The sequence below is a fragment of the Panulirus ornatus genome, chromosome 55 (genome assembly GCF_036320965.1).
Source record: "Panulirus ornatus isolate Po-2019 chromosome 55, ASM3632096v1, whole genome shotgun sequence".
Lineage (NCBI taxonomy): Eukaryota > Metazoa > Arthropoda > Malacostraca > Decapoda > Palinuridae > Panulirus > Panulirus ornatus.
The window spans coordinates 22,540,447-22,554,914 of NC_092278.1; the positions used below are offsets into that span (position 1 = coordinate 22,540,447).

Genomic DNA, 14,468 nt, shown 5'->3' on the forward strand with positions numbered 1-14,468 from the left:
TGGGAAAAATTAAGTGTTGTATACTTCAAAACAATACATTGGAATATTAATGTAACATAGGATCACAAGTATGTGTCTCAATAGTATTACTATGTCTCTCAGCAGTGTTACTAGCCACTGATATTTAGGATGTCATTTTGTTCCTGAAGAACCTATGGATAAGGTTACCATCCTATCCTGACTGATGTCTGTGACAAGCATATTTACATCACAAATGCCAACTTACACTCCTTTGACATAGAACTCTATGAGTTTTTGTTGTTAGAATTAGGCTCCCAACAATAGAACTATAACTAGAGAGGGTAAGGACAAGATCACATTTCTTATTGTGAAAAGGTTTTGTTTGGGTCATAACCTGTTAGTATAAGTTAAAATACTACCGTATCATATATTATGTAACTAATTTTCAGTTTATGTTACTTCCGTTTGGAATTTCTCTGCAGGTCTGGTTAGGAAAAAGTTATAATGGAAGTCTATCTTGTTCAAGTTATACCTTAGAAAGAAAAGTCTCCTTCATCAAAAGCTGTTTTTATTATATCAGTCTATACTCTGCTGTGAGTTATTTTAATGTTTTACTTGTATGGGTTTCTTCAAGATTATTTCAAGCTATATTTTATTCTCCCTTCTCCAATGGACTTCTGTTAGATTTCAGCCTGTCGCTTGCTTTTCTCCGTAGGGCTCCATTGGGCTTCAGTTATGCTTAGCAAAACTAAAAATGTAGAAGAAGAAAAAGAATACATTAGGCGGTGTGGCAAAATCTTTATACAGTTTTCCATACAAGAACCCAGTATATGATTGTGTAACTGATGTGCTGTATCAGATGCACTAAAAGTATTGTCTTTACTGTTTTGAAGGCTGTAGTCTAGGTAAAGCTGGAAATTTTTTTCGCATTCATGGTTTTGTAGCCCAGTTTTCTCAGAAAATTCTTTCAGGATTTTATGATCCATTTCCTTTGATGATTGTGTGATAATCTTGATAGCCCTCTGGTGTAAAGCATTTATTTGCTTCCTCTTGTCTTAGGATTATGTTTTGTTCAGAACCATGGTTTTCCACAAAATTCTATTAATGTTTTCACCATGGATGGTACATACATGGTTTCCCTTATTTTTTTTAATCATTTCTACAAAGTAGAAGAATTATTGAAGCTCCTGTGTGTGTCCACATCTAAACTAATATTTAGGTTTGAGTTCATCTCAGCCACTGTTTGATGTACAGTCTTGTGACTTAATATATAGATAGGTCAAAACTAGTAACACAGGAAAACATTTTTGTGAAGTTTAAGTATCATGCCTTAGTTTTCCATGTAAAGCTTAAGTTTTTATTGATTTTCATCATAAATCAGTTTTTAAGCTTCAGTTTTCATCTCATATTTTTGCTAAAGCACTACCCCTGAACCATGGCACCCTTTTGAGTGTTTTTAAATTTAAAGCAAATGTGTGTGTGCTACTCTGTAATTAATCTCATAAAAGGCCTATTTAATATAAACAGATCCAATTTTTTTTTCATTATTGAGTTATCATTTTTTTTCCCTAATCCAGATGCTGTCTACAACACCTCTGGCCAGTGGAAGTTTGGTTGCTAGCCCCATGCCTCCAACCTTACCACACATTACTCCATCACTTTCACATGCTGTCTCCCACATTGACCCTCCAACACCTTTACCCCATATCATTTTCCATGTAGAGCCACCAACGCCGCCTACATCCCTCCCACATACCCATGTGGACCCAGCTTCACAAGTAGAGCCACCAACACCCCCTACATCCTTCCCACTCACTCATGTGGACCCAGCTTCACATGTAGAGCCACCAACACCACCTACATCCCTCCCACATACCCATGTGGACCTTGTTTCCCAAGTAGAGCCACCAACACCATATACATCCCTTTCACACACCCATGTGGACCCATCTTCACAAGTAGAGCCACCAACACCACCTACATCCTTCCCACTCACTCATGTGGACCCAGCGTCACATGTAGAGCCACCAACACCACCTACATCCTTCCCACTCACCCATGTGTATCCAGCTTCACATGACCCAAACTGTCAGACTGACCAGTCAGTACTTCTCACACACTCACAAGGTAACCCTTCATCACCTCCCCCACAGTTACATGTAGACCCATCCATACCATTATTGCCTCCCTCAGATTCCCATGGTAACCCATCACTCACTTCAGCTCTGGTTTCTCAGTCTTTAGATGCTGTAACAGTGCCAACACCCACAAGTCCTGTGGAAACTTTTGTTAGTTTACCTGAAGATGAATCATTTGCAGTGTCAGTGCCGAATCAAAGTACTGACACCTATCCTTCTTGCAACTCTCCACAGACTCTATATTCCTCTAGTTATGTTGCAAATGGAACTGTAACTACGTCTCAATGTGCAGCGCCAGTTGTAACTGAAGAAAATATAAGTTGGTGCTATGCTCATAGTAATACATCCCCTAGCCAGTTACCTCCTTTAGTAAATACAACTTTTCCGTATGCTTTGCCTGTACATGATACCACATCTAGTAATGCAGTTCCTGGTATGATACCAAGTACAACCTTCAGCACACTTGTGCCTTCGAATACTCTTTTATCCTCTATACCTCCCTCTGTATCCCTTCCCTCCATTGGTACCAGCCCTGTTGCTGCAAGCCTCTCTCCACATACAGATGTAACCACTCCTCCAGTACCTTTTGCCACCACACTTCCCCCATGTGATCAGTCACTGTATAATCTCACTACAAACTATTCCTCATCCCACATTGATAGTGTTGTAACTACACTGTCTTCCCATGATGTCCCTAGCACTCTACCCAGTGGCACTTTACCCAATAATGTCCCTCCAGTTAGCATCATTTCCACCACCACCACCATTTTCACCACTTCTCCTTCCACCACCACATTGCCAACGTCAGGCTCTATTTTCCCTTTGTCAATCCCTGCTTTCCTTAACCCATTTTCAACGGAGATCGATGTAGAATCAGACACCCAGGCTGTTAGTACATCAGAGGCCACCTCAGTAAACCCAGTTACGGCTGAACATCCTACTGCCTATGATCCCACTTCTTATGCTAATAAGGTACTGTTTTATTTTTATGATTTTGTAATCTCTTGCTTTTTCTGAGTTCACATGTTATGTTGTTGAAAAGCAGAAAATTGTCAGCTCCTTCACCCCTCTGTTTTTTGGTAACTATGCAAGTGAATTGGAACGATGTGGTATACCGGGGTCAATGTGCTGTCAGTGGATTGAACCAGGGCATGTGAAGTGTCTGGGGTAAACCATGGAAAGGTCTGTGGGGCCTGGATGTGGAAAGGGAGCTGTGGTTTCAGTGCATTACACATGACAGCTAGAGATTGAGTGTGAGCGAATGTGGCCTTTTTTTGTCTTTTCCTGTCGCTACCTCGCTATTTCCTGTGTGGCAGGGTAGCGACGGGAATGGATGAAGGCAGCAAGTATGAATATATATACATATGTATATATGTATATATGTATATATGTAAATGTGAATAAGAGCAAGGTTATTAGGTACAGTAGGGTTGAGGGTCAAGTCAATTGGGAGGTGAGTTTGAATGGAGAAAAACTGGAGGAAGTGAAGTGTTTTAGATATCTGGGAGTGGATCTGTCAGCGGATGGAACCATGGAAGCGGAAGTGGATCATAGGGTGGGGGAGGGGGCGAAAATTTTGGGAGCCTTGAAAAATGTGTGGAAGTCGAGAACATTATCCCGGAAAGCAAAAATGGGTATGTTTGAAGGAATAGTAGTTCCAACAATGTTGTATGGTTGCGAGGCGTGGGCTATGGATAGAGTTGTGCGCAGGAGGATGGATGTGCTGGAAATGAGATGTTTGAGGACAATGTGTGGTGTGAGGTGGTTTGATCGAGTAAGTAACGTAAGGGTAAGAGAGATGTGTGGAAATAAAAAGAGCGTGGTTGAGAGAGCAGAAGAGGGTGTTTTGAAATGGTTTGGGCACATGGAGAGAATGAGTGAGGAAAGATTGACCAAGAGGATATATGTGTCGGAGGTGGAGGGAACGAGGAGAAGAGGGAGACCAAATTGGAGGTGGAAAGATGGAGTGAAAAGGATTTTGTGTGATCGGGGCCTGAACATGCAGGAGGGTGAAAGGAGGGCAAGGAATAGAGTGAATTGGAGCGATGTGGTATACAGGGGTTGACGTGCTGTCAGTGGATTGAATCAAGGCATGTGAAGCGTCCGGGGTAAACCATGGAAAGCTGTGTAGGTATGTATATTTGCGTGTGTGGACGTGTGTATGTACATGTGTATGGGGAGGGTTGGGCCATTTCTTTCGTCTGTTTCCTTGCGCTACCTCGCAAACGCGGGAGACAGCGACAAAGTATAAAAAAAAAAAAAAAAAAAAAAAATGTATATATGTGTGTCTGTGTATGTATATGTACGTATACATTGATATGTATATGTATGTCTATGTGTGTGTATGGGCATTTATGTCTATATATATATATGTGTGTGTGTGTGTGTCTATGAGTGGTTGGGCCATTCTTTGTGTTTTTTCTTGCACTACCTCGCTGATGTAGGGAGCAGGGAGCTGGAAATCCTCCCCTCTCATTTTTAGTTGTCCAAAAGAAGGAACAGAGAAGGGGGTCAAGTGAGGATATTCCCTCTAAGGCTCAGCCCTATGTTTCTTAATGGTACCTCGCTAATGTGGGAAATGGTGAATATGTATGAAAAAAGATTATCAGTATTAGTATTTGATTATGCAATATACACCAGGAGTCGGGAAACTGGTCTCTCTTTTGGAAATGCTAGAAACATATGACTACCAAGCATCAATTTACATTCAGGTTATTATGCTTTGATTTTGATTATATACATACTCGCTCATTTATATATCTTATGTTAATGGTTTTGTTTATTCTGTTATATGTATATTGATATATAACAGACTTATTTCAATGCTTCACTTTACTTTAAACTGTATCGATGATATTTAATCATGGTTTAGGAAAGAGAGCTTGTAGTAGTAGTAGTTGGTAGGCAGCCACCAACCAGGGAGGTATATCACCAGTGCTACCTGTAGTTGGTAGGCAGCCACCAACCAGGGAGGTTTATTATTGGTACTACATACCATGGTATAGGGAATGTTAGTGGTGGCTGTGAGGTGAACCAGCTCTTCATTAGTTATGTTGCATTCCTCTGACCCAGGTAACTGTCTTCCCTGTCTGCCTCACCCTTACGTGGACTTTTGGCATTCTGTCCACAAACATACAATCTTTCCTTGTCACACATAAACCTTGACAACACTTAACTTACCCAAATCATTCTTCGCAACACTAGCTTTTTCCTGTGGTGAGTGTTATGCACTAGCCTTGCCTTTTGGCAAAATGGTAGGAGCAACAGATGGAAGTACTAGGTAGGAACAATAAAGAGGAGCATTAATTAGAAGTCATAAGTAGGAACATTGGGTGGGAGCAGTAGGTAGATGTAATAGGTTGGAACATTAGGTAGAAGTAGGAGCCTGTGAAACACTGCACTACAATTGTCCTGTTAACAGTGTCCTGTAAAGGGTGATGTGCCAAAAGCTAACAAACAGCATTGGAGTTCACCAGTTATGGAGACACTTTTGCTGTGGCCACCCCCCTTGAGGGAGCTCCTGAAGGGAAGAGGCGTCATAGATAAAGATACAGATCTTGGTTCTTTCAGTAAGAGAAAAGGCAAATTACTTAGGCTTGATTAAAGGGAACTGTGATAAAAGCTATTAGGGGAGATTGGCACTGCTTTTGAAAACTTGTATAAGATATGTGGGTCAATATGTATGAAATGTATACCAAGTTTGGTGGCAAAAAAATCTCTTAATTATCATGTATGGGATATTTGAAAGAGGTGTTAATGCTTTGGATAAGCAGTCATGACATTAACAGCCTATAAAGTGATGGAAATGTTACAAACCAGAGCGAAAGATCAGCTCCAACATTTGTATCCTGATCAGAACACAAGTTTTACTGTTTCAGTGGGTTTGCTTGTCGTATATTGCTTACACTGTGTATAATCTTAATTTCTTTGGATAGTAAGGAAACTGATATTTCTATTTCTGTGGACTGAGGACTGCAGAGCTAGTTGATGACTATGATCCACCATAGACGTTTGATGCAGACAAGACTGGATTGTTTTAGAAGATATTGGTAACAATGAGACTTGTTTTTAATGAAAAAACTGAATTATGTGGAGAGTTGAATATTGGAGAACAGGCTTTCCCTACTCTTCTGTGCATGTGCAGCTAGGAATTTAACTGTAAACCAAGATTTCCTTATAAATCACAATATCATTGACCTTTGATAGGGTCATATACCCTCATCTTTCTGGTTACTCTCAAAATGAAAACAGTGCTTGGATAATATCCATGTTGATTGAGGATTAGCTTCAGAACAGTAATGAGACAAATTTTTATCCTCTTGCCAGTAAAGGCTTAATTAAATATCTTCTGATAGACAATCTGCCGAGCTATGGCTCTCTGGATTGGGTGGTAATATATTAGTTAGATTCATCCAGCGCAACTTAGCATTTGTCACGCAGCTAGTGAAACAAAGAATGGTTGCCAGCTTCAGAAAACTGTACACCAAGAGGCTGATGGCCACTTTTACTGCTAATGGTATGTTTTCAATGGGTATCAGATATTTCAATTTATAAGAAGAGTTAGTTTTATGATGTATCATGGGTATGTGGAAAGAATGTATATGAAATAATGAACAAAAAGATAATATTTGAGGGTGATAAGTGGCATCAGATGAAGGGGAAACCTAAGAACAGGAGGAAAGACAGATGAGAGAGTGTAAGTGCATGTTTAGATAAGCCAAGAAATACATAATCAGAGATTTTGCATGGCTTATCCTACTGTATAGCACAAAACTGAATTTTGAATATGGACTGTCAGATGGAAGTTTTGTTTGTAAATTGGTTTGAATGTATAAAAGAGTTTCATACACTAGGTGTATCATTTCAAATGAAAATCTGTAGCACATTCTCAGTTAAGATGTTTGGAAACATAGAGCTTCTGAATAATAGTTAACTATTTTTAGGAAGGGTAGAAAAAAAATGTATCAAATTTTTCTGTGTCATTTTACACTAGGGATTATTGCAGACTCTCAGGTAAGAAGGGGTTGGGTTGTGTTTGGTTTTTGATTAACAAACTAAATAACTTTGGTAAGTAACACACCTTCATCTACTTGAATCTAGTCATAGTTTGTGATTTTTGAGAGTAACATACTGTTCTCATCAGTATTTTCACAAGATTGAAATAAACTTTACACCTCAGGATTCCTCTGTCTTATACCGTCCAACATCACTGCTCTTCAACCAATCCACTGAAGCTCAGCCCTTCTTGGTGGAGCCCACTACTTCATCGGAGCCTTCTTCTACTGGACAGCCTACAGTAAACACAAATGAAGCAGACAGTGTAATGGAGGATGGATGTGTACAACAAAGAGGACAAACTATTCCACTTCTGTTAACAAATTCTGTGTTAAATCCACCTCCACTTACATTACTACCTCTTGGCTCACAAGTGGTACGTAGAATAGTAGACTCTTAATATTTAAGCCCTACATGTATTTTGTATTTGTTTCATAGATTCAGGTGTTACATATAACAAGCTGTTTATTGGTAGGAATTCAGGCAAGGATAATGACACTCAAGGTCTAACTTGTTGTCAAGCAAGGTTAGGAAGGTGAGTTTTGCTGTGGTATGCCTGGAATTTGTTTTTGTCATGTTGCAGCCCTGTTATTGAGCTAAACATTCAGACTTAAGGGGATTGATTTCCCATTTAGTGGGAAGACAGCGTACACATATCATTATTATTATTATTATTATTATTATTATTATTATTATTATTATACTTGATTGCTGTTTCCCATGTCAGCAAGGTAGTGCCAAGAAACAGATGAAGAACAGCCCATCCTGTCATATACACATATATATACATTTTTTTTTTTTTTTTTTTTTTTATACTTTGTCGCTGTCTCCCGCGTTTGCGAGGTAGCGCAAGGAAACAGACAAAAGAAATGGCCCAACCCCCCCCCATACACATGTATATACATACGTCCACACACGCAAATATACATACCTACACAGCTTTCCATGGTTTACCCCAGACGCTTCACATGCCTTGATTCAATCCACTGACAGCACGTCAACCCCGGTATACCACATCGCTCCAATTCACTCTATTCCTTGCCCTCCTTTCACCCTCCTGCATGTTCAGGCCCCTATCACACAAAATCTTTTTCACTCCATCTTTCCACCTCCAATTTGGTCTCCCTCTTCTCCTTGCTCCCTCCACCTCCGACACATATATCCGCTTGGTCAATCTTTCCTTACTCATCCTCTCCATGTGCCCAAACCACTTCAAAACACCCTCTTCTGCTCTCTCAACCACGCTCTTTTTATTTCCACACATCTCTCTTACCCTTACGTTACTCACTCGATCAAACCACCTCACACCACACATTGTCCTCAAACATCTCATTTCCAGCACATCCATCCTCCTGCGCACAACTCTATCCATAGCCCACGCCTCGCAACCATACAACATTGTTGGAACGACTATTCCTTCAAACATACCCATTTTTGCTTTCCGAGATAATGTTCTCGACTTCCACACATTCTTCAAGGCCCCCAGAATTTTCGCCCCCTCCCCCACCCTATGATCCACTTCCGCTTCCATGGTTCCATATACATAAACACCTATATTTTTTCTTTCATACTATTCACCATTTCCCGCGTCAGCGAGGTAGCGACATAAACACCCATACACGTGTATATGCATATGTACACATTCATATACATATCAACACATACATACACAGACATATACATATATACACATGTACATATTCATACTTGCTTGTCATCATCCATTTTTGGTGCAACCCCGCCCCACAGGAAACAGCATTACTATTATTATTATTATCATTTTTTATTATTATTATTATTATTATTATTATTATTATTATTATTATTATTTTTTATTATTATTATTATTATTATTATTATTATTATTATTTTTTTTTTTTTTTTTTTTTTTTTTTTTTTTTTTTTTTTTTTTTTTATACTTTGTCGCTGTCTCCCGCGTTTGCGAGGTAGCGCAAGGAAACAGACGAAAGAAATGGCCCCCCCCATACACATGTACATACACACGTCCACACATGCAAATATACATACCTACACAGCTTTCCATGGTTTACCCCAGACGCTTCACATGCCTTGCTTCAATCCACTGACAGCACGTCAACCCCTGTATACCACATGACTCCAATTCACTCTATTTCTTGCCCTCCTTTCACCCTCCTGCATGTTCAGGCCCCGATCACACAAAATCTTTTTCACTCCATCTTTCCACCTCCAATTTGGTCTCCCTCTTCTCCTCGTTCCCTCCACCTCCGACACATATATCCTCTTGGTCAATCTCTCCTCACTCATTCTCTCCATGTGCCCAAACCATTTCAAAACACCCTCTTCTGCTCTCTCAACCACGCTCTTTTTATTTCCACACATCTCTCTTACCCTTACGTTACTTACTCGATCAAACCACCTCACACCACACATATATATATATTTTTTTTTTTTTTTTTTTTTTTTTTTTTTTTTTTTTTTTTTTATTATTATTATTATCATCATCATCATATATCCTGGGGATGGGGAGAGGAAATACTGGCCATGTATTCTGTGCATTTCATACCAGAAGACCCTTTTGTATTTTTATACTAGAGAAGAGACAGAGAAAGGATCAAAGCAGTTACTATCTGGTAAAGCTCAATCATCTGTGTTCTTGATTCTACCTCTTTTCATGTGGGAAATAGCAGGCATGTAAGACAGGCAGGAATATCATTGTTGTTATTATTTTTGTTGTATAACCTCAGATACTCCTTTACGGGATTCCTCTAGCCTCAAAGGCTGCATTCCACTCTGGAGCAAGGAAATGTTGGGGTCCTATGGAGAAAGAAGGCCTGTATTCCTTTCATTCTAATGAATGGGTAATCTTTCAGCTTAACCAGATGAAGGCAGAGTTTGGTAACACAGGCACTCTCATAAGTCAAAATAATCATGTTTGATATTATTTATAGAATCAGATGGTCATTTATGCTCAAGCACAGTAGTGGTTTTAGTATATATAAGCACCGTATATTGATTGAGGAAGTAAATCTAAGATTATTTTACAAAATGATGCTTTTTTTAATAACATTTTCAGATAACTGTTTATCCCTGCAGATAATTGTTATATGATGAAATACTTTGACCATTCTGATGTATAGTATACAGTGACTTTAACAAGAATGCCACATTGTGTTAGTTTCTGTAGTTCAGTACAAAAAATAAACATGTGAACTGAGGTTTGATCCAAGGTCAGTCAGGTGTGCTTGGATTATATTCACAATATCCTGTTGAAAGGACTGTCATTCTAATACTCCTGATTGTGCTAACCCCCTTTTGTAGGGAAGAAGGACATAATGAAGATATTAGGAGAGGTATGAGTAGATGTCAGTCCTTCATTGTTTAATCTGGTTTCCTACATTCAAAATAAGTGGGACAGTTTCAGTGACTAAAAATTTCCACATGCACACATGAGATTTCAGAATGGTTGTTGAAGATCTTTGCTGGTTGTTTGACCCATAATGGAAGCAGTCCCCTAATGCTTACATGACTAGTGTATCAGAATATTCAGAGTGAGATGCAAATGATGGTCAAAATGTTGAAGGATTTTAGAATATCAGGTAACTTGGGAGTGTTCATAGTGAAGTTAGAGGAATGGATGCAGGGAATTTAAGAAAGTGATGAGAGATAGACACGGTGTTGGCAATTTGAAGTTTTGGAAGGTGAAAATGTAATTTTCAGTGTAGGCAGAACTTATTAGAAGTTTAGTTCAGTTTACCATTATGCTTGGAGTGAAACAAATTTGTGGTTACAAAATAACATAGAGACTTTAGGCTTTGTTGCTAATTTCATGTGAGATTGGGATTTGGTTTAAGAGTGGACAGAATTAGAAATGATATGATATCTGAATCAGGTATGGAATATGAAAAAAAGAGTGGCAATGAAATAGAGTAATTTCATGATGAGATGGTTTAGTTTAATGAAAAGAGCGGCTGCTAAAATGATGATGTGTATTTTTTTCCGTGTACCTAGTGTTAGTGAGGTAGGAACTGAGAAGGAAAATTAAATTGGTGTGGAAGAATATTGTAAGGAATTGCCATTTGATAACTAGTGAAATATAAAGAATTTTTGTGTTAGATATAATAATGTTTATAAGTTAAGAAAAAAATTCAGACAAAAAGATTTGTATATTGATACAATAATTTGTTTTGATTTCAGAGCCATGAGGGTAAGGAGTAAGACAGTTTGTGTTCAACATTCCTTCAGCAGTTAATTTGAGAAATATTAACAAAAGACTCTATGAGTTCTGACATCAGTGATACTGGTATATTTTTAAGAATATTTAAAATTCTCTTTTTTTCATATATGGTATCTTAATGGTGGTTAAGTGCCATTGTAAGAAGTGTAAATTTGTATGGATATAAGCATGTTATGTTGACTTCAGCAGAATTAGTGTCCAGAATTTTTAAATCAAGTTGTTGATTTGCCATATCCAGATGTTTTTCCTATATTATCATTTTACATCTCTTCTCTTTTTAAAAAGGCAGCAGTCATGGGAACAGGTTTCCACATGAAGGTCTGCCTGATGACTAAAGGTTAAAGAGTGTCACATGTTTATCAAGTGATGAAAACTTGCTTCCCATAGGAAGACAAAATGTAGTTGTCAGAAAAATATAAGCTAAGGAGTTCTAGAGTCTGTCTGTGGAAGGAAAGAAGCTGGTATCATAGTGGCCAACCCCTGAGTTATTAATGTTAATGAAAATCTGCAAGTTACAGTGGCCTGTCAGGTGTTAGAGTCCCTGAAGTTATATTTACCAGCTTGATTTCATGAAATAAAGGATTATAGTATTTACCTACTCTCCTACCTCGTGACTCACAGGTGGTGTGTGGAATATTATATTTGTAGAAAGGGGTGAAAATGAAGCATGTATGTGAAGTGGAATTCTTCAGCACATGGAGCATTATTTTTACATGCAAAAGATCCTTCATCAGTGATACTGTAAATTATGTATTGATTGGATGGTCAGTTTAGGAATAAAGTTAGCTTACTATGTACTAGTTTATTGTATTTAACCCTTTTAATGTTTTATGAGGTGCTCCCTGTGAGAACCACGAAAATGCCAAAACCAACAAAGCCAGAAAACTCAGTTAATGTTTGGTGGTTTTGAAATTACTGTACTATTACTCGAACTAAGACTAAGACATCATTTTCATGTTTTAGCTCATGACATCATAATTATGCTGTTATGAGGGGGGAATGAATTGAATAATAATATTTTTGGAAAATGCATATTCATAAAGTATTTTACTTTTATTTCACAAAGTATGTTGGACATTCTGTGGGGAAGTTCCCTCTTATTTATTAATTTTAAATATGAGGAATGATCATTGGGGCAGCATTGTTTTCAAAGGGATATATATATTCATTCTTTTTGATATCTTATTCTAATTTCATTTGGATAACCCAGAAACTGCAGAAGCTGGTGACTGAGTTTGGAAAAGTGTGTGGAAGAAGAAAGTTAAGAGTAAATGTGAATAAGAGCAAGGTTATTAGGTACAGTAGGGTTGAGGGTCAAGTCAATTGGGAGGTGAGTTTGAATGGAGAAAAACTGGAGGAAGTGAAGTGTTTTAGATATCTGGGAGTGGATCTGGCAGCGGATGGAACCATGGAAGCGGAGGTGGATCATAGGGTGGGGGAGGGGGCGAAAATCCTGGGGGCCTTGAAGAATGTGTGGAAGTCGAGAACATTATCTCGGAAAGCAAAAATGGGTATGTTTGAAGGAATAGTGGTTCCAACAATGTTGTATGGTTGCGAGGCGTGGGCTATGGATAGAGTTGTGCGCAGGAGGATGGATGTGCTGGAAATGAGATGTTTGAGAACAATGTGTGGCGTGAGGTGGTTTGATCGAGTGAGCAACGTAAGGGTAAGAGAGATGTGTGGAAATAAAAAGAGCGTGGTTGAGAGAGCAGAAGAGGGTGTTTTGAAGTGGTTTGGGCATATGGAGAGGATGAGTGAGGAAAGATTGACCAAGAGGATATATGTGTCGGAGGTGGAGGGAACAAGGAGAAGAGGGAGACCAAATTGGAGGTGGAAAGATGGAGTGAAAAAGATTTTGTGTGATCGGGGCCTGAACATGCAGGAGGGTGAAAGGAGGGCAAGGAATAGAGTGAATTGGAGCGATGTGGTATACCGGGGTTGACGTGCTGTCAGTGGATTGAATCAGGGCATGTGAAGCGTCTGGGGTAAACCATGGAAAGCTGTGTAGGTATGTATATTTGCGTGTGTGGGCGTATGTATATACATGTGTATGGGGGGGGGGGGTGGGGCCATTTCTTTCGTCTGTTTCCTTGCGCTACCTCGCAAACGCGGGAGACAGCGACAAAGTATAATAAAAATAAAAATATAAAAATAAAAATATATATATATATATATATATATATATATATATATATATATATATATATAGGTAATCATATCGTTTTATCATGACTCTTATAAGACTCTCCTCAATGGCTTGTGGGTAAAATGACTAACAGTCTGTACTTTGGCTTTCAATTACATTTCTGTTCTCGTTCGGCGCATTTGATATTGTATTTGTTTTCTGTAAAATCCATTTGCATGTACGTTTTTTTCCTCAACTTTGCGAAGCGTTGTATCGTTGTCGGATGCCCTACTGGTAAACTAGAGGCTCAAATTTGAGTTTCAGTTGTCAAGCAAAAGCCCGAAAAAAAGGAGACACAGGTTGACAGCCATTTGTCGAATAAATGAAAAACCTGACCATGAGAGAGGTGAGTGTGTGAGGAATTGATTTCATCCATGGTACGTAGGTGCTTTGTTTAGTATTTTAGATGCTGGTTCAAGCTGTATGTTAAAGTATTAGTGACTCTATTTGCCTAAGCCCTAGCTCAATTGAATAAAGACTATGGCGATGTAATTACCTTAAATATTTATGACAAATTTGTCTCCTGCCGGGCATTCGTGGGCCTAACGGCAATAAATTAAAGAACAACTTGTACAGAAATGATAAACCAATAAAGAGTATATATTTACAAAGATAAAACTCGTATGCTTTTAATTTTTCAGTGAAATTCCCGGGTGTCTGAATCAAATGAATATCTACCAAAGAAACATTTGGTCCTGCACTAAGAATATTCGTCAAAAAATGAGGCTCTGGTAGGCTTCATGTTCCCTTGAAATAAGTAAATTTCTCTATGCACAAATTTTTTGTGATCCAGAACCGAAAGATTTACAATTAATTGAGATTACATTCCCAACTGATCTAGCAGCCATGATCGCTGTGTTGCGCACGCGCAGAAATGAGTGACGTTTGTGTTGATAGACGTATCTTCCTACTG

The 14,468-nt window shown here is 38.6% G+C and overlaps 1 protein-coding gene across 1 annotated transcript in view; it reads left to right on the forward strand.

Moving 5' to 3' along the window:
* Positions 1 to 14,468, forward strand: part of garz (Sec7 domain-containing protein garz) — a 47,706-nt gene that overhangs the window by 22,423 nt on the left and 10,815 nt on the right. Inside the window, exons 15-16 of the mRNA XM_071692809.1 lie at positions 1,539 to 3,071; positions 7,279 to 7,530. Coding sequence (XP_071548910.1) covers positions 1,539 to 3,071; positions 7,279 to 7,530 — 1,785 coding nt within the window. The remainder of the gene's footprint in view (positions 1 to 1,538; positions 3,072 to 7,278; positions 7,531 to 14,468) is intronic.